At 31.8% G+C, this 21,802-nt stretch overlaps 1 protein-coding gene across 2 annotated transcripts in view; it reads right to left on the reverse strand.

Annotated features, from left to right (window-relative positions):
- LOC129943157 (protein gooseberry-neuro) overlaps positions 1-21,802 on the reverse strand; it is a 61,509-nt gene that overhangs the window by 24,677 nt on the left and 15,030 nt on the right. For both annotated transcript variants that reach the window (XM_056052421.1, XM_056052420.1), the window contains exon 3: positions 13,766-13,877. In XM_056052421.1, the coding sequence (XP_055908396.1) occupies positions 13,766-13,877 (112 nt within the window). The remainder of the gene's footprint in view (positions 1-13,765; positions 13,878-21,802) is intronic.

The raw sequence follows: 21,802 nt of genomic DNA on the forward strand, positions 1-21,802 counted from the left end.
GAGCCTTACATGCCATAGAAAAAATAAACACTTATCATATTTGATTATACTATCAACAATACGAGTTTAGATAGGGTTACGGCAAAAAATGATTTGGGAGTTATATCGGATAAAAATCTTTCGTTTAATAAGCACATCGATTACATAGTCAGTAAATCTAATGGGATGCTAGGGTTTATCAGATGAGACTCTAAACGAACCGTTTGTGCGTTGCATAAGAGAAACGAATTCTGTTGTTGAGGTAAGAGATGTTTTTTGTAATACTTCAAGAGATGTTTTTAAAAAAAATGTTATGTCTGCTTTGTTATCGCAATCTGTTTTGTAATTAAAATGTATCTATTGCTATTATAATTACTTTTGTACATATACTTATATTTAAATTAATTATTATATTAACTTGTTAAAGTAGTCTGTAAGAGTTGTACTCTGTTGGATGAAATAAACTAAACTATATATATATAACTGAAATCAAGCAAAAGAGGAAATCTTCTTACCCAATTGTCATGCAGTTTTTCTTAAATGAAGGGGGATACTACGGAGCAGGTTGTAGGCATATAAAAACTCGGATAATGTTATTCAATAATTTGTTATCTATGCATATAAAATCCAAGTATCACTGACTCACTGATCTCACGTATCGATAGGAAATATGAATGCCAAATCCTACGCTTCCACTTTGCATAATTTGCGGGAGGAAATTAAAAAGAAAAGACGGGGTAAACTCGCAGCGGGTGTGTTGCTTCTTCATGACAACGCTCCTGTTCACATGGCGCGAGTTTAAAAGGCTGCTGTGCGAGATTGTGGTTTTGAAGAAATTCAACATACACCCTATAGTCCAGACCTTGCCCCTAGTGATTACTTCCTGTTTATGGATTTGAAAAAATGTCTTCGTGGAAAAAGATTTTCGGATGATGAAGAACTCAAGTCAGCAATAAATGGGTATTTTGCAGGGAAAGAGGAAACTTATTTTTTTGAGGGTTTAAAAAAGCTTATCTCAAGATGTAACAAATGCATTGATGTTAGGGGAGATTATATTGAAAAATAAAAACAATTTGAATTGAATTCGCATTTTCCTTCATATCGATACCGAGAATATATTGAACGCCCGTAGGAAAACAAAATTACTATTTTAATTCCATTTATTTGCTTAAATTACTATTTTTACTGAGAACTGGACTGAGAACATAATATGAATCGAATTCCAATAACCAAGAAAGATTTCATCTAAAGATTTGTTAGTAATTTAAAGACTTTTCAAAAAACTGGTTTGGTGTCAAAAACCACTAAAATTTTCGTTTCACGCATTTTAGAATTTGGAAAAAAATTTAGCAATGCTTTGAACATTTTTCATAAAATTTGTTTCTAAGAAATTGAGCAAATATGCAGGTTCTTAAAAAGAAACTTTGAATATGAGACCGTCAATCTGATATTAAGTTGCTTGAAATTCCGACTTAAATAGTGAACATTGAAGTGATTTTACTTGCAATACATATTAACTATGTAATATGTATGTATATGGGAAGTATTGTATTCGTAAAAAATTTCGAACTCAAGCTGTTAACCAACCATGACATTACGATGGTAAAAAGGTAAAAAAAGTGGGTCCTTCGATTCCGTCTGTCTGTCTGTCTGTCCTGGCAACTACATCTCGAACCCTTATATGTCGATTGAGTTCAAACTATGAAATTGAGGTCTTAAGCCGAGTACCATAAGGCGTTTTCATTTTGTTAATATGAAAAATAACAGCAGTAAACATTTTTGCATAATATTTTGTTTTCTTTCTACAAGAAAAATATATTTCGGGTTTTATTCAGAAGGTACCCTTCATAAAACCTTAATTTTGTTTTAAAGTTTTCTCAAAAATGTCACAATTTTTTTTTTTTGATTTTAAAAAATGTATTGATTTTTGTTTACAAAACTCGATATCCCAGAAAGGGGTCACCATATTCATAAACACTAAGCAACTGCATACTAACAATTTATATGCAAAAATCAATTTAAAAAAACACTATTGATTTTCCAAACAAAAAAAAATTGATTTTTGAGAGAAACTTATTTTGCAGATACATTTTTAAATTTTTTAAAGAGACATTTTGGAAGACATTAGCAAGTTTAAGCGACCCAGACCTGCATTTTATTTTTTTTTTTGCAATTGAATTTCTGTTGCATATAAAAACTTTTAAGATATTAAAAAATTAAATAAATCTACTTCTTGAGGTGAAATTGCTTTCGATACTCTAGAACTGAGACTTAAACACGAATTTCAAGAATATAAAAGTCAGAAAAACAGCAAAAGTGGCACTTTGTTAAACTAATGGCTAATTGAAAAACATAATGAACGTTTGATATCTATTGATATAAAAGCTTAGAATCTCTTGAAATTTGAAGTGAAAAGAAATTCTTTCACTATGTGATGTGTAATTTGTGATTGCCACACAAAAGTAATTTCCCAACTTATTTGTTTGCCTTAGTTTGTTTTATTTAATTTTTAGAGAAATTATGTACTTGAATGTACCTACCTATTCCCTTAAATTCAAAAAACAAGCATTTTTGAAAAAATTTGTCAAAAAAAAACCGAAAATTCTTCATATCAGATCCTCTCTCATTTTGTTTGGTTTTTGAATTTTTGAAAGTATTATATTTTTTTGGAAAAAAGCTACGTTTCAAAACAATTTTTTACATTTCTGCGTGAAATGCACCAAAAAGTCTATAAACTATAGTGTTTTAGCTCTTAAATATGGAATATTTCGAAACCAATTGGAATCTTGGAATGTTTTCGTATTTAGGAAGTTGTCCAAATTAAAAAGTTAGACCATATCTTGTTGGATAACAGTTTTCTAAAATATTTGTATATCTCAAGTTTTCAGTACAGCAATTGAAATGTGTAAATGTAAGTTTAAGATCCACATTATGTTATTTAAATTTGATCACCCTCCTTTACACAACATTTTTAAGTGGTGATTAAGAACCCGTCTATATGTTAAGTGTGTGATCCCCCCTCTCCCTCAGTAAACGTCTGGACCCGCTCTTAATTGAAGCAGTGCAATATTGAATAGTTGCAAATTTCATGAAGCAAAGAGCCATAAACGGACCTAATGTTTTTGAAAATGAGGCAAGTCAAGACTTTTACTAGTGCCCGATATTGTAACACCATATCGCATTTTTTTCCGATTTGGATTTTCATAAACAAATATCTACAGTCCGTAAAGCTCTTCAATTTTTGCCAGGTAGTGTAAAAAAAATTGACCTCCCAGATCGTGTTATATAACGCCATTAGATATATTTTATATAAGAGTTTGAAGCCACATTTCAACAAGCCCAAGAAGCCCACAACCACGCGTGAATTAAAAGAGGAAAATCAGCCATGCATAGTTTCGACAAACGAATGAGTATGCGAGTACGCAAGCCATTCAATGCTATTTGTCTTATGTGTTATTTCATAAATAAATTTTTCCAATTCAATGCACGGTAACTAATTGTTTTATAAATTAAAGGCCTACATACAAGTCACAAATGCAATACAAACATATATTTTATATTAACCCAAAAAAAAACTAAAATGTTGACGTTTTTTTACCCTTTTTACTGCAACGAGAACATTTTACTCATAAATAACTTAAATTTTACAGGATTAAAATTATACTGATTTTTATTAAATATTTTACTATGTGATGTGAAAGTTATAAAAATACAAGCAAGTATTATTTATTATTGAATTGTTTCCTTTTGAAAAATAATCCATATCGACTAAACTTAATACTTCAAGTATTCAACCACAAGAATTTGATTATGGTTCCAAGAAGTGTTATATACGACAGGAGTTTCATTAAAAATATCCAGACATTACGTCTTATTTTTTTATTCTAGGGAATTCCTATATAATCTCAAACAAAATCCAAACCTTTGAATCTTTTGAGAGGAATTTCTTTAAAAAAAATTTACATCAAACTTAAAAAAGTTAAGAATATTTTTTCTTAAGTTTTTAAGAATTTTCTATCCCAAAACAAAAATTAAAAATAATATTAAAAGAACAACAAAATGAATCTGATGTAAAACTTTTGTGAAAACATTCGGCATTTCTAGCTTCAAAGAAAAGTCTATTTCCGTCTAAATTCCAATTTTCTACATCATCTCCTCGCAAATCGTGATAAATTGTTTTGCCAACAACAAGAAGAAGTAAATTTACAACCAACAAACAGGTCCTGGTGTATACTCGCATAGATGCTCATTTTTGTATCCTTTGAGAAATTCTATAGGTGTACCTTTATAACCCTCTTCCTCACATACAATCAGTTGATTTTGTATTATGTGACTTTTGTTACACACAAACACACACTTTATCATTGGATTAGCATTCTCATATCGTCACTGTTACCATCACCATCACCGATGTCCTTGAATGAACATTTAGGCTCCTTTGTTTATCCTGTGTGGATGCTAAGCAAAGGATATTATGTTTCATCTTTTGCGACACCTTGAAGTTGTTAGGTCATCATTCAGCAATTTTGCAAGTGCATAAACGAAAGCCGACAACGACAACAAGATAAAAAAGTAACCAATATCCGTATAAACAACAACTATCTTTAGAGGGGCACAACCTTGGACAACAATGGCTTCAACCTTACCGACTTTATACTTTGCTTTCATCGAAATCAATGACTTTGGAACAAAAAAGGGAGAAAAAAGGAGAGAAAGCGTTATCCGTGATTCAACTGCCATTAAACAACACCAGAAGGACATGATAAAAGAGTCCCTTCTATCTTTTTAAAAAAAAAAGAGGCTATACACAATGCTAAAGAATGAAAGCCTTTCACCTTCAATAGAAGATACTCTTGTCCTTATGAATCGATAATCCAAAAAACGAACAGGTTTCCTTTCTTTCTTCGCTTTTGTCTAACTCATGACTTGTGTGAATCCCAAAAATCGATGTATCAGAGACGGAATCGACATCCAATGGACGGAATCCCTTTGAAGATGCTCATCACGTCGAAGAAGCCAGTGCAACCGCACCACCCAGTTCTTGGTGCCTTTGCCCCCGTATTCAGATGCATTTTAGTTTTTTTTCTTTGATTTACAGATTGTTTTCAAATCGATTCTTTCTTTCTTTTTCATCTTAAGCAAGTGCGGGAACTTTCTTAAAGGGGCGAACGCTAATCCATATGTGGGGCTATCTTTATTGATGATGATGCGGTATATGGTGTGTCGATGGTCGATCATCAGAGATGATAATGCCAACGATCCAACGATGATGATGCATTTTCCGATAGCTTGAGGCTTCGTGGGTTCATATGAATGTCATTAGAACGTCCCAAAGGTTTAGAGATGTAGACCAGAGAAGAAACTCAATGGAACCTCAAACGAACCGAAGGTTCATCTTTTTTCTTTCTCTCACGTCTCTTCACGTTATTGTTATTAAAGAAAAAATACATGTATAATATTTAATTCAAAGAATATTGATTTTAATATCAAATGGTATACAAGTAGGTAATAGATACACCATCCGCAGCAGCTTCCTAAACAGTGCTGGATTAATATACAGGAGAGTTCATTTTGAAATGGGCCTTATTTAAAATATACAATATTTTCTTTTCTTAAAACAATGGAAAATTATTAAAAAATTAAGTGAAAAAAGTAAAGCATTTCACTTAACTTGTAAGTATTTTTATTCGATAACCAAACGTGCTCTACTCAAGCACCACGTGTGACCTGCAACATATGGTGGCGCCAGACAATGCTTATAGTTATAATGGTTTATTATGTTGATAAGGAGTGGCACAATGCGTCTATTTTTTTGCGAAACATTTTGAAAACTTGTGAAATCGTATTCGTTGTAGTTGATAATAAAGCTAATAATATTTGCCACGCCTGTTTTATGTTTTTACTTGGGAGGAGAGAGGTTGGTCGAGTTTTTGATTCGTTGCAAAAATTAATTTCATATTTTTATCAAGTCAAATTAAATGTAGAAAAAAAATAATTTCAGCTATTTTTATGGCTAAAGCCATAAAGGTATAAATATAAAATGTTGATATTTCTTTTGATGTTTCAAGGTCCCTAGAGTCTAAATAATAGATTTTTAAGCGATGTCTGTGCTTGTGTGTGTAAGTTCGGGAAGCTTTTTACGTCGATAATTTCTCAAGAGGCAGCGGAGACAATGACTTCAAATAAATTTAGTTTTACAAAAATTAATGCAGAAAGGTGCAGAAAGGAGAAAAATAATTGAGTTAGTAGTTCTTTACCGTAACAATTTAACCAAAAATGTTGGTTAGCCCAAAATATCTGTTTTATATAAATAGAGGGTGATTTGTTTGCTTTTTTTCACTGTCAAACATATTCAGTTTGGTCTATAATTTACCCATGAATCTTCTTACAAACGAACAACTCAAATTATTGAATTAAAACGTAAATTATTGAATTTTATTATCAAAATGCGTGCTCTGCTAAGAAAGTTCATCGCGTTCTTCTTTCATTCTCTTACCGGAAAATTGTGTTCAGTGACGAAGGAGTTCATTTTTGGCTCAATGGGTACGTAAATAGAAAGAATTGTCGATTTTGGAGTAAATATCAGCCAGAAGTATTGCAAGAGCTACCAATACATCCAGAAAAAGCCACAGTTTCTTGCGTTTTTTTGGCTGGTTGCATCAAAAATCAAAATCAAATGGGGTGGCGCAACAGTCCGTTGTGAACCAGGGCCTAGTGACTTACAACTCTCAACCATTCCTGTGTGCGAGTACTGTTGTCAGGAATGGAAGGGACCTACAATTTTGGGCCGAATCCGAACGGCTAGTTTGAGAAAGCACTTTTTCATGACAAGAATTACTCTTGAAGGATTTGTCAACTCCTCTCAAGAGACAGTACCCGCGAAAATTATTTTTTTTTTAATTAAGGTGGCACAGGCTGTCATGCAAGGGGATTGAACCCAAGACCCCTTGCATGACAGTCCAACGCACTAACCATCATGCTACGGGTACTACTGGTTGCATCATTCGACCATAATTCTTCAAAGATGATGCGAATCGTAACTGTGAGATGATATCCAATGGTACCACATGCCACACAGCACCCACAGCAATGGACTTATTGAGAAGCGAGTTCGGTGAAATTATATATTCCACGTTCGGGACCGGTCAATTGGCCGCCTAGATCGTGCGGCTTAACGCCTTTAGACTACTTTTTGTGAGGCTATCTTAAAGCTCATGTCTACACAGACAAGCCCGCTTCAATTGACGCATTGAAACACAACATTGAAGCATTTATTCGTGAGATACCGACCGAAATTTTGAAAAAAAAATATGCCAAATTAGACTAAGCAGATAGACCATTTGAGGCTCAGTCAAGGTCAACATTTGTATGAAATAAGCTTCAAACGTTAAATTATATCGACTCAAATAAAGATTTCATGCATAAAAACAAAACAAAAAAAAAACCGAAAAAAATAATTGCCACCTCGAATGTTTTACGAAAAAAAAATTGTATCTCCAAAATAATTTTTTGCAACGAGAATAACGATTTTGACATCTATGGTAAAATCTTGAGAAATAGGAACCTAAAAAACATTACTAGAAGTTTTTAAAACTTGATTTTCGACTCACGTGTCTTTTTAAAAATTCAATATATTGGCTGCAAACTGATTTCGACTTATAAAAAATATTGTCTTCAATATTTGTATCAGTTTTGAGAAAGATCGAACTCACAGTTTTTTTTACAAGAAAATAAAAATACATGCAAAACATTACTAAAAGTTAGTACAATTAATTTTCGATTCAAACATCTTTTCAAAAATTAAAAAAATATTATCTTCAAACTTATTTTCTTCTCACAGAAAATATTGTATAGAGGTCCAACAGTTAGTTTTCTTATAAAAAGTAAAATAGTACGCAAAATTAGTAAAAATTGAAGTTCGGTTCGCGATATCTCGTGAATAAATGATGTATTCACATCAAAATGATTTCATTATAAGCTTAATTTTCTTAGAAAAAAACAGCTAATAAGAGATGCTACTGAAATTGGTAAAAAATAGTTTTCTTGTTAGCAAAAATAGATTTTGAAATCAAACTATTTCATCATATGGAAAAAATTATTGGTCTATTTTAGAATAATTCAGCTGACAACTTTTTTAACTAAACAAAAAAACCTAGAAACATTTTAAGCAAGACCAATCGACAGGCGGGATAGGAAATTGAAATTATTATTAAGTTTTTTAATGATTTATTTTGTTGAAAAATCAATAGTCAATGTTTTTGTAAAAAAAGAAAACAATATAACATTTTATTTTATCACTGATTAAATTCTTTGTAGACTGTTTTATGGTCTTCAATTTGTTGTGCCTCTCACTGGTGACCAACTGATTAAAGACAGTTTTCATTTCATTTAAATTCAAAATGTGTATCTAAATTTGTTTACAAAATGTTAAAACTTTAATCAAACATGACATTACTATTGTAAAGAAGCCCAAAAAAGTGGCGATTCAGTACGTCTGTCTAATATCGCCCTACAACCCAAACCATTTTGTTGATTTTTTTCAAGCTTGTACTGTAAATTAAGGCTTGAAGTAGGCTCACTTTAGACGTTTTTTTTCATTGTTTTAAAAATTACTTGTAAAAATGTTTTGCTCCCAAATAGAAAATTCAAATTTAATCTATTTTCTTAACTTGCTTCTTTGAATTAAAAAACAATTTTTGAATTGTTTTAAATTTTATCTGGAACTAATAAACCGATGTAGATAGTTTATGAACAAGGTGATATATATATTTTTTTAGGTTCTTAAGAACTACAATATTTTTTAGTTCGATACCTCAGAAACTGTTGAATATTTAATAACGACATTTTTCTCGTTTATCAGCACTTTATGAATGCATACAAAAAATATTTATAAGACAAAAATTTAACATTTTATGCAAACAAAATAAATTAAGAAAAAACTGCTCTTAGGATTTTTGAAAAAAATGAAATTTAATAAATTTTATTAAACTACTTAAAATTATAAAATATAGCCGTGGATTTTATTTTGGTAAAATTAGAAAAAAGCAAGAAAAATTTGTTAATACTTTTGTATTTTATTTTATTTTTAGGTCTTATGTGAAGCTTAATGTGTTGTTTTTGAAAAGTAAGACTTATAATTTTCATATTCATTTTTATAATTATTATTAAATACTGGCTATTAAAAATTCGTTCCTTTTAAAATCACTCGTTACTGACACTTAACGGACATTTTAAAAATGTACATATGAATGTTTAACTCATTCACAAGAAATATAGAAAAAGATCACAATATTAACATAATATCATTCAAGTGTCACTAGATAAATGGTGTCTGTAGTGTAGACGTACATGGAAATTTTGTATATAGACATTTTTGGGGATTTTGGTAATACAAATTTAATGCTTTCGGAGACTATTTTTGTAGATTTCGTCCACTGGTGGTTTTATTTTTTGGAGATTTCGTTAGCGTTTAAAAAATATTCTTCGACTTGCATTAATAAGTTTTGGAAAGGCTCTAAGAACTTAAAAAAACAAATTCAACTCTACAGAAAAATTATGTAATTTTTTTAAAATGTTGACCAATTTTTTAATTGTGCTGAAAAAAACCTTAAAAAAGTATTATTCCAGGGGCTAAAAACGTAGAAACATTAATATTTCAAATGTATTGCGAATTATGTCAAATCAATAAATTTTGAAAAAGTTAAAAATGTTTTTTTTTTTCAAATTTTAGTAAACAATACAAATAGTAAAATGACAGGTAATAAACCAATTTAAATTATTAGATTCTTCAAAAATGCACCATTTGAATATATTTAATAGTTCAACAAAGAGAAATTTTGAAAAACACATTTAAACTACTCAAAGTTTTCTTCAAGCTTAAGAATGAAATTATCACTCCCGAAAATTTAACTTTTCTTCAAATTATTAGAACTTGAATAATTAATTACAATTCTTTACAAATTTAAAAATAATCATGATGTTACCCGTGTTATGAAAAGGTAGCTCATGACCCAACAAATTAGTTTTCAATTTTTTGTTTGGTTAGGATGGTTTCTAAGACGCTCTTTTACGTGGCAAAACAAAAAAAAAGTCCTAAGATGTACTAAAAATGTAGAGAAAATAAAAGAAAAACTGAATTTTATTGAAAATTAATGGAATTGAAAATGAAACAAAAAAAAGGATTGAACGCTTATAAAGTAAGAGCAATACTACATCTCACTTCTTGCCCTTGAACAACTAGAGATACTGGGCAATGGAAACTAAGGAAAACAACTACCGGGAAACTTATAAAAATTATTGTTTATATTTAACAGCTGATTTATGGAAATTTTGTTTTTGAGTCTAAAGCCACCTTTTTCATAGACCGGGGCATATTTTAAGTTTCAACCTGTTTGAATTCTACCAAACAATCAATTAAACTGTAACAGACGAATTAATAAAAAAGGCGATTAATCCACCTTTATTCCGCGAACTTACTAAACCAAGGAATAAGAGTTAAACTGTGTTTTAAATAGTTCCATGAATAAAACCAAAATGTTCGTGGAACGTTTACCAGAAATCCCTTAAGAAAAACTTCTACAATAAATACGATTCCTGTTCGGTAACTTTAAATTTTGACCAAGTTCCAAGTTGTATTGGTTTTGACAGCAAATTGTGATAATTTGTAAACACATCTAGAAATATAATATAATTTATTTGTATTCGAATGTGGATGCGGTCAATTGCGCCAATGAAACTAGGAAAATCCAAGTATATTTTGTCAAATTGTTGGATTGGGGCATTTTTATAAACAGCTTTGCTTTAGAAGCAAATGCTTTGTCTACACAAGCAGAAATTATACTTAATGTAAACTGACTAAAGCCGTGCATATCAAGACAGTCGTCTTAAAACTTTGTTATTTTAGTAATTTCAGATTATGATTATACAAAATCATTAATAGTACCTCCTAACGACCCTATATCTGATGAAAGCCAAAACTGGCAAACCGATAGGTTTGTTCCGCATGTAGGGGAACCGCAATAAGTATCCTCATATTTTTCTTAGAAAATCTATATTTCCTCCTGAAATCCTCATCGCTTACCCGTACTTCTAGTAATGTTTATCAATTTACTCTTGAGCCCAACTTCGGAGCTATTGTTAAGTAAAAGGATTCTTTCTTTAGCCGTACTACAAGAAAGTGGAACACTTTACCATTCTCAATATTTCCCACTCATTACATTGATTAGACATTCAAAGCTGCATCGGCATTTCATTCCTAATTAACTTCGTATGTTCCTAATTGCTCGCATTGTTTTTAATCATTAAAAGGGTCTTCAAAACCGCTTTAACAAGCTTAATCAAACAAAAAAGTAAGTAAAAGGTAAATCATTAGGGTTACAATTTTTTTCGGTAAACATGTTATAAATGTGAAATAATTAGTATTAAAGGGTTATTGAATAAATAAATCGTTACCGAGACTGTTTTTAAATTGAAGACTTAACACAAATTTTAAACTATTCTTTTAAAGAAGTAATATCATTTCTCAAAACTCAAATTTTCCCTTTTCTCATTAGATTTATAAGATAAGGGCCTGTCAAAAAACTGAAAAACGGAATTCCACAAGGATCCCCGTTATCGGTTATATTGTTTAATGTAGCTTTCAACGACATCTCTGATATCTTAAAAAACATGAATTCTGTAAAATACTCGCTATATGCTGATGATCTTGTACTTTTCACTAAATGTAAGGACCTAGAAATAGTGAAAACATTATTCTTAAATGTTCTCGAAAAAATACACACTTGGTGCAATACGTCAGGTGCTAAGATCTCTTTAGGGAAAAGTACAATATTACATATTTGTAAAAAAACCAGTTGTACAAAAAATATTGATCTTAATTTTAACAATACTAACATAACTAATAATAAGTATCTTAAGATCCTTGGTCTGTATTTTGACTCAAATTATAGTTTTAAAACGCATTGTCTAGAACTTAAGAAAAACCTAGTCACCAGATTAAATATTATAAAAGTACTATCATCTAAAAATAGCTTTTGTCATATAAACTCGCTTATAAATGTAACTAGATCTATTATCTTATCCAAAATCGATTACGGATTAGTTGTGTATGGCAAATGTTCTAAGTCAAATATGCAAGCAGTCTTATCACCATATCACGCAGCCGCCAGAATTAGTCTTAAGGCGTTCAGAACAACACCCATCAAGAACATCCTCACAGAAAGTGGCCTGCCAGCTATCACCCATCGGTTTGAATATTTGACGTCACTTTTAATAGCTAAGATTGCAACATCACAAAATTCACCCATAATATCAGATGTGAACAAAATTGTATCCCGTAAAAAAACGAGCAAACTACCTTCAACGTTATCAAATGCTGTCACCGCCTCTCAAAAAATGAATATATCACTTTCAATCAATGGGCAAGGATTACGATCAATAAAATTTCCTCCATGGTTGATACCACAAGAATCAATTATCACTGAACTCGCTTCATTTCCGAAAAGCACAACAAATCCAACTGTTTATAGACACATATTCAAGAAAATCCAAGAAGACTACTTCCACTGGAACTTTATCTACACAGATGGATCAAAAAGCGAAAAAGGAACATCATTTGCTGTCGTTAATGATAAGGGAGACATTCAAGCCAAAGGGTTATTACCTGAATTTGCATCTGTATACACAGCCGAAGCTGTAGCAATCTTACAAGCTGCAAACCAACATCAAGGTAAAAAAACTCTCATTTGTACGGATAGCCTTTCCACAATCAATGCCATTCAAAACATCGACAATAAAAACGCAACCATACAAATTATACGGGACAAGCTTATAGCCAACAGAAGAACCCTCAAACTAGTTTGGGTTCCTGGGCACGCAAAAATCCCAGGTAATGAATTTGCAGACAAAGCAGCACGAATCGCGTCAAGCGAACCTCTTCTTACTTTCTCAGTCAACAACAAAGAAGACATCAAGAAAAGGATACAAAACATTCATCGAAACAAAGTTGAAGTTGAATGGAGTGGATATACTCATCATTATTCAAAAATTAATCCAAGAGGTGCACGCATCATATATCCAACAACTGTATCAAACCGAATGGTGAAATGCTTTCTTCGACTCAGACTTGGACACACTCTGGCTATAAACAGCTATCTAATTAGTAAAGAAACCCAACCGAACTGCAAATTTTGCTATAACAACTCGCCTTTTACAATTCAACATTTTATTTATGATTGCCCAAAAATTAAACAAACTTCAAGAACCTTTTTCAATGACACTAACTTATGTGATATACTATCATCTCCTTCAGAGTTAAACATTAAACATACATATAACCTACTAACTTCTCTTCAACTAGATACATTTATTTAATTTTTTTTTTTAAACTACCTGAAAGCCTGGTGGCTATGGCTTTATAATAATTAAGTTAATATGTAATTTATTATATGTTAATTAATAATAAAATAAAAAAAATAAAAAGGGCCTGTCTTCCTTTTTATTCCCAATCCGTCAATGTGCCTGAGAAAAAAAATCATCCAAGTTACAAATAACCAAACAACATTATGAATTTTATTGGCTATAACTTGACTAATTTTACTATTGGTGATGAAGATGATGAGTTTCCCTTCTTTCATTCTTCTTTTTCTATAATTTTTGTGGGCGATGAAGTTCTATTAATTTTTTGTGTGTCTATCTCTCTGGATTAAAATTTTAGTTATTGATTTTTTTTTGGTTGGTTTGTATCTTTTTTTGTATCTTTACTTTGAATAGATGTAGAAATACTTACCACCTAATATCCCATGGATACTGTAGTCTTTTCGTCCATCATCAATGGTGCGATCTGATCCGCGGAGGAGGCGACTTATTGACGATGTTGATGGGGGATCTGAGATTCCTTCCTAAAAAAATAAAAAACAAAGTTTAAGATTGTTTATCTTTTATAAGCGAGATGTGTTATCTTTTGATTGAAATTATAAGATGACTTGTTGACAAACAAACCATCATGCTGAGTTTTTCAATAGGAAGTCATGCTAGGCTTTTGTGAAGGTTGCATAGGATGCTTAAAGGTATTTAATATGAATGAGAGCAGTTTTTTCTGTAGGTTTATAGAACTGATAGATGAAAAGATAACAGAAAGGAAGTGACTTCCCATGAATGGTAAACATTTGAGGTTAGAGTTGGAACAGTTTAAGAATAATTATTAACCAACTAATGGTTGTTTTTTGTTTTAATATTCTTATAAGGGAAAATGTTTGTCGTATCAGACAATTGAATCTTTTTAATTTACTTTAAATTTATTTTTGAAAAACCAGTAATGGTTTGTTTAAAGTTGAAAATTGACTTAATATTTAAAATAAGAAAAGTCGAATGGGTTTTAAGATTAAAGTTTATAGGAGCGATAAGAAATGTTAACCATATAATAAATTAATTTTTAATATGAATTTTGGAATAAGTAGGACAAAATGTTGGAATCGAAATGTACATTACTTCAATCTATAACATCGAAGAACCTTATTCGTTCCATCGCATCAATTGGGCTTCATCTTCAACTTAACAAACGTCTCAAACAATAATTAAACCTTCGATTGTGACCTTAATTTCTCCGAGGATTGTCAATTTTACGCTCAAAAAGAGTCCCATCCCATCTAGCTATCCTAGACATTGCGGAAGCAGGTTATAGTCCCTACCTACCTGAGACATCATCAATAACTCAGCCTCACAAACCTTAGATGTTTCTCTATTTCCTTCACCCATATCACTTGATTATAGCTTAAAAAATAACGACTTATCAAAGACAAGCTGACTCGAAGAAAAAAAAACGTCCAAGAAGATTTTCGCAAAATCATCGTTCTTATTTTTATGCCAATTTCTAGTTAAGGATTAATTAGGGCGTGAACAGAAGTTATGTGTGATGTGTGACACACTAAGGCCCAGGGATGTGAAACCTACCCCTGCCTTCCTGGCCTTCAAATTAGATTTTCCTCAAAATCCCTTACGTAAACATGACATGTTCAATGATCACAACTCCATGATCGTGATCATGGATCACCTACAACATGATCAAAGCTATGCATACGCTCTTTTCTGGGTAATCCCATCTAAGACCTTCCATTTTTTGGTGTGTGCTGGGATTAGTTTCAATCACCCCCAATGCAACAAGTTGACGGTTTGGCTGGCCAGTAGTGGTAGTGGTGGTGGTAGTGATCGGCATAATCGGTGATCAGAGAGGATAGAAGTGCTGGGGTCTTCCGATCGTGTAATGTCTCACTCTGGGCACTTGACGGATGCCTTAATCCAATTATAGAAAACATGACGTGTCATATGGGCATACCAAAATACCATACGTCGAGCCCAATTCCAATCCCTGGCAGAGTCAACCGGCATCGCTGCCGCGCGCCGTAAGAATCAACCAACCGAGAGGGAATCAAGAATCGAGTCGAGGAGAGTTGACTCGACACTCGACGCGGAACAACAGGGACTTGGACTTCAGATTCGGACACCTTCGGTGTTTATAAGCTGTCAGTTGTAGTTGCCGCCGTTCATGTTGTCTTTTTGTTGTTGTTGTTTCTTTGGTTTTTATTGTCGATTTTCTGGACCAGGCCGCGCAGTCAAGAGCAAGACAAGTCGTCATCGTCACATAACAAATAGCCTTCGGGCATCAGGCAGAGAATGTGTCAAATGCCTCACTATGAAATCTTTTTTAATTTGATTTTCGATTCAAGAACACCGATATCAGTTCAAGCTTGAGCTCGGACAACAACAACAACAAAAAACAACGACATCAACCATCAGCTTTTCGTGAGCCGATAATTAATATTTGTTCTCCCAGCCAAGAGTTGTTTGTTATTTCACAAAGATTCAATTGAATGATGAATTAGATAGATTCTCTATCTTTTATAGAGCTATAGCTTTAGATACATGCCTCAGCTAGTCAGCTTTATGTACATAGGTAAGGTATTTCGATACTCAAGGTCAGTTTGGATGATAATCTGGGGAACGTGGCATCAGGGCAATCTAATAAATATCTTTACCTGATGTTAAAAGATATTGAAATTCAAAGAATTTCTATTGCCACACCGAGCTATAGCAGAGGTGATAAACATTTGATTGGACTTCTGTTTCCAGATATATGCATCAAAATCCAAGACTGGTGTTGCTGCTGCTGCTGTTGCTTGTTTCAGGACGTGATTAATGTGAAAGTTTTTATGATATGGAATTGGAGATTTTGAATGTTTTTTTTTTGACAAATAGAAAAAATAAAAACAATATCAAAGGCATGTAAGAAGCTTGATATTGATAGATATGGAAATGGAAAGACTTTTTACGGTACACACTTAGCATGTTGGGTGGGCATCAGGTATTTGGTATGAAGTTAATTGATAGCACGTTCAAATGACAGACGATAATTCGTGAGCTATTTCAAGTCTGGGTTTTCAGAGATATGTGGAATTGGAATGTTGGTAATCAATTTTGATTAAACATCATATAAAGTATTTTATCAAAAAAAAAAAAAACAAATCGAAAAATATTTCCACTGAGGAAATTGTTTTAATTTTGTTTGAGGAATTGGAATCAAAAATGTAAGCCAAGTTTATAAAAAATGTATAAACAAAAACAAAAGAGATCTAAGACTCAAGGTGATGAAACATATACAATAATCTGATTTAAATAAGATTCATTCATTGGAGTCTAAAATAAGTTTAAACAAATATTTTTGCAGGGTTTATCTAACTAAATTATGCACTTTTTTGACTTGGTTAATTATATAGCCAAGACGCTGAACATCGTACATCGTACATGACGAATAAAGGGTGATTTGAAATTTTTGAACATTGGAATAAAAAAAGCAGTTGAAAGTTTTTGGAAAAAATTGCAAGTTTATGTTATAAGGTTTAATCATAAAAATAGAATTTTTGCAATTCACTTGTTACTTGTCACTTAGTTTAATTTCTTGCTCATTTCAAAACATAGCCAAAAGCTATTTAAATAGTTAGTATTTACCTTGGTTAAACGAAATTTAATTCATCATAAATTGACTTTTTTAAGTTAGCCTATGTTCCTAACAGAAAGTTTACAAATGCTTGAATTTTAAAATTTAAAGTTACTAAGTAAAGTATATATACAAAAGTAGGTACGCAAAAAGTACGCCCAAGAGACATAATTTCAAACGCAGTTTATTCTAACTTGGTCTTACTACTTGCGTCATATAGGAACTTTATGGTAAGTTTTGCATTCGAACTCGAGATTTTAATCACAGTCCCTACAGCCCAAACCTTTGAGTCGATTGAGTTTATAGACTTTAAAATTAAGGTTTTAAGTAGGTTTGCGTTAGGAGTTTTTTTTTAATTTTATGTTTAAGGTCAAAAATAACAGTAGCCTCTACCTACCGGTTGGTCAAAAATCAAAAATTCGAATTCAATTTGCTCCAAATGTTTGTTTCTTAAATTGGCTCCTTTCGATAAAAAAAAATGTATTTATTCTAAACAATTTACAAAATTAATTTATAAATTATTGACTTAGGAAGACTTCAAGGCGATAGTGCACTGTCGTTTTTTAAGTTCAAAATTGATTTAAGTTAAGATTAATTTACTATGATCAAATAGAAAAAATCATTTAAATAGATATGCAGAAATGTGTTTGTAAATAAATAAAAAGTTTTTAAAACCGAAAAAAATGTATGATAAGGTGTTGTTAATTATTTAATATATCTTAAAGATTCAGGGTATGCAGGATCTAGTAGTTCCGCAAGTTGTTGTTCTCTGCTTGAAGGGAGTGCGCTTGTGGTGATTTTCGTACATTCGCAAGAAAGTTTGACTTCTTTCCCACAAAGTGGCTACCTCTTTCCCTCAATGTGCTGCTTATATTTTTTTAATTAAACGCGAAAATTCTGGTACTTCAAAGGAAGAGGAAACTCTGGTTCTGATACAAAGGACATTATCTTATTTATTGCAGAGATGGTAAAGGGTGCAAGGAATTCCCAGAGCCTTGCATGCAAGTGAAATTGATCTTTTCTTAGCAAGAGTTCAAATGGTAGATAACTAGCTTCTGTTCGAAGTGCTAATAAAGCTGTTGTTTTTAGCGCACCTGTTGCCGTTCAAAAGCATTGGTTGAAGGCAACATTAAAAGTTTCTACATTTTTGTTTGTAGTCCACATGAAAGTTTTCAAACCTAGTTGAAGAGAACCATCTACTAAGGTCTTAGCTAGTCGGTTAGCGGTTTCTATTTGGGGAATTTTTCGTTTGGAGGAGATCATTTTAAGGGCATTGTTGCGTAGTTTAATTAGATTTATTGCTTTTTTTAATGGAGAATACCATTTCAAATTTCCGGAAAAAAGTATACCGAGTTCCCAAATTCTCTTTTAAGTGGAATTGAAGTATTTCGCAGGAAAAGAGGTGAACAGACGCACTTTTTCTGCAAATATGAATAATTTCGATCTTATTTGGTAGAACAGAAGCTCCTATATAATTACAGAAAGTGGTAAACCCTGTGGAACACCATTCTCGAGTTGAGAATGAGTTGAGTTCGTACGTCCGTACTTTCCGGAAGTTTTTTTCTCCGTCCATAGCTCAACAATCAGTAAAAATATTGCCTTCAAAAATAAATTTTGTTATACAGATAATAATACAGAAAAAAAATTGACTGGCTGGTTTTCTTTTAATTTTAACTTATAAAAAATATTGTTTCCAACACTTAGTTTAATTTTGAGAATAATTAAAGCGAATTTTTTTACAAAAAAATAAGTACCTAACCAAAACATTACAAAAAGGTGGTAAAAATTGAGGCTTACATTATTTTCCACTCAAATCTTCTAAAAAATTTGAGATTATGGCCTCAAACTATTTTTATTTTATAAACATTTTTTTTCAACATTCGGTATAATTTTGAGAGAAATTGAATTGACAATTTTGTTAACAAAAAATAAAAACTTAAAAAAAAACACACGGGATGGGAAGTTATCAATGTTATTTGCATTCATAATTCGATATCTCGAAAACGGGTCAAACATATTTGACGAAAATTAAATTTAAAATATATATTAATCTATTCTAAATAACTGTTCACCAGTAATATTTTTAAACACAAATTAAAAAATTGTTTATACTACGAATTAATTTAAAAAAAAGTAATAACGATTTTCGAAAAAACAAATCTGAAAAGTTAAGATTTTTTTGAGAAATCAAATCGCATTTAAAATTTTGAAAACAAACTTATTCTGTAGGTATATTTTTTAATCTTAAATTAGAAGTACATTTGAATCAGATTCTTAGGATACAGAAGTAAGTTCGTGCGATCCAGTCGTGCATATCATGTTTAGTTTTTTAATTTGTATTATGTTATGGTCATGAAATTCAGTGTTTTAAAAGAATTTAATAAGTTTTTTTATAATAAATACTTTGAAAATTAATTTAAATACATAAGATTGGCAACTCTGCTGTAAAAGTGTATAGTTTACGTACAAAATCGCTCGCGAATATTTACAAGTTTAAAGTGTGTTAAACTAAGAGAAAAAATTAGAAACGAACTTCTACTTGAAGTTAACAATCAGTTTAATAATTTAAACAAATAATATCTCCAGGTAAAATTAGTTTTAAACCGCAAAGAAAACTGTTCTCTATTTGGTCACATGACTAGCAAAAGAAAAGTACCAGAAGAAAACTCAAGTTTGGCACCGAAAAGCAACAGAAACCCAAGAGCATTTAAACACCACAATAATATGGCTATGTCTCAATCTGATTTTGAACAAATAAGATCAATTATTGATAAGGCACTCCAAAAGGAAGAGGAATTTCCACTTGCCGTCTCTAATTTGGCTACGAAAGATGACGTCATCAAAGTATACAAGAAGCTGAATCTTTTGCGACAGCAAAATCAGAATTTGACAGAAAAGGCCATTATTTTGAAGCCCGTTGCCGACTTCTTGAAGAGGATTGGAGCATTAGAGTCGTGAAATCAAAGGAAAGAATATTATTTTCTCTATTCCAAATGATCACGTATGTGTCAATCCTGTCAAACTGTGCACAAGCCAGAGGCCACAAAAATAAGTGAAAAAAAAAAACAAAATAATCAAACTCAAACTGAACACAGGATCGAACGAAACCGCAAAAAAATGTTGAAGAACTCGTCTAAACTTAAAGGAACAGGTGCTTTTATCCAACGTGATCTTAGCAAGCAAGCACAACTTAATCGTTGAATCCTTCTTGCTTATCACAAAGTGACCAAAACAAAAACCACAGAAGCAGCTAAGATACGAAATAATACTTTAATTATTTGTGATAAAACTTTTTATTTAAATGATGCTAATAATCTAAAATATAAAGAAATTGATGGAGAAACTGAGCTAAAAATTACGATATATTTTTTCTATATGAAACTCATATTACCAAAGATAAAACCATTAAACCCAAAAACTATTTTATAGGCTATAAGCTTGTATGGATTGAAGCAATTAGAACTTATTTTAGGAGTCGTGCAAGTGGAGGTTCTTTGTATGGCATTAAAACATCAATAACTAATACGTACGATTTCAAAGAAATATCGAAGAAACGATAGCACTAAAACTCATTCATCAAACCAATATGTAAATTTTACCCTGCTACATTAATTGTAACAAGTGGGATCATGATTTTGAGAAGTTACATCAAACCATGCAATTCTTAGCGAGTAAAAGCGTCTTATTGATCGGGGATTGGAATGCTAGAACTAGCAACGCACAAATCACTACATGTCAACACATCTCTAATCCGACGATTACTCATCAGGAAATCGAAAATCGAAAGATAGAATATGTAATAAAAACGCCTCTGATATGTTAGAGTTACTACAAATGTATGACCTAGTAGTGCTTACTGGCTGTACTGAAGGAGATGAACAGGGTTGCTATAATACATTCATAGGAGGTCAAGGGCAATTAGTCAATGACTACTGTGCAGTGAATAATGAATGGATTGAGCAGATTAAAAAATTCGAAGTGCAGTGTAAAACCTTCTCGGATCACATGCCTATTACAGTTGAATTTACAAGAGAATCATCAACCCGACACACTAATCTCAAATTACTACCGAGACTCAAATGGAAGAATGAGGAATCAGACTGCTATAAGCGTGCTTTGCACAATTTAATTGAAACAAATTTACTGGCCACCAAATCTACTGACATTATAGCTAGTCAATTAACAGTATTGATACGAAACTCCACAATGAACAAAATATCAAACACGAGTTCACCGTTTAAACAACAATGGTTTGATAATGACTGTTTGAAGTCACGCCAAAGATCTTTTTCACTTCTGAAAATCGTCCGAATTTCGCATAATCCCGGTTTAAGGAAATGGTACTACACAAGAAAATAGAATTTGAAAACAACAATGCTCCTAATCTAGGTCAAACTAAAAACTCGAAAGAATTTTAGAAAATCGCCAGAAATATTAACGGTATAAGCTACAGAATAGCTTCAGGGTTATCAGCTGAATCACTTGCAATCCATTTCAAACATCTTCTCCACAGCGACTCAAACCTTCAGTTTTCCTACGCTCAGCCATCAATTTTCGACGAATCTTAAGATTCGGCCATAACACTTGAGGAAAAAGAAGCAGTAATGAAGAAAGCGAAAAATGGGAAGGCACCATGTGAAGATGGGATTCCCTACGAATATTACCAGAACGCAACTTCTTCATATTTTAACTATTTGAAATTCCCTCCTCGTTCACACCATCAGTTATCTTCCCAATTCATAAAAAAAGAGCTTTTGATATTGCTGACAACTATCGAGCCATATTAATTAAGAACGCAATAGCCAAAATATTCTGCGGTATACTTGTAAAGAG

This window comes from Eupeodes corollae, chromosome 1 (genome assembly GCF_945859685.1).
Source record: "Eupeodes corollae chromosome 1, idEupCoro1.1, whole genome shotgun sequence".
NCBI lineage: Eukaryota > Metazoa > Arthropoda > Insecta > Diptera > Syrphidae > Eupeodes > Eupeodes corollae.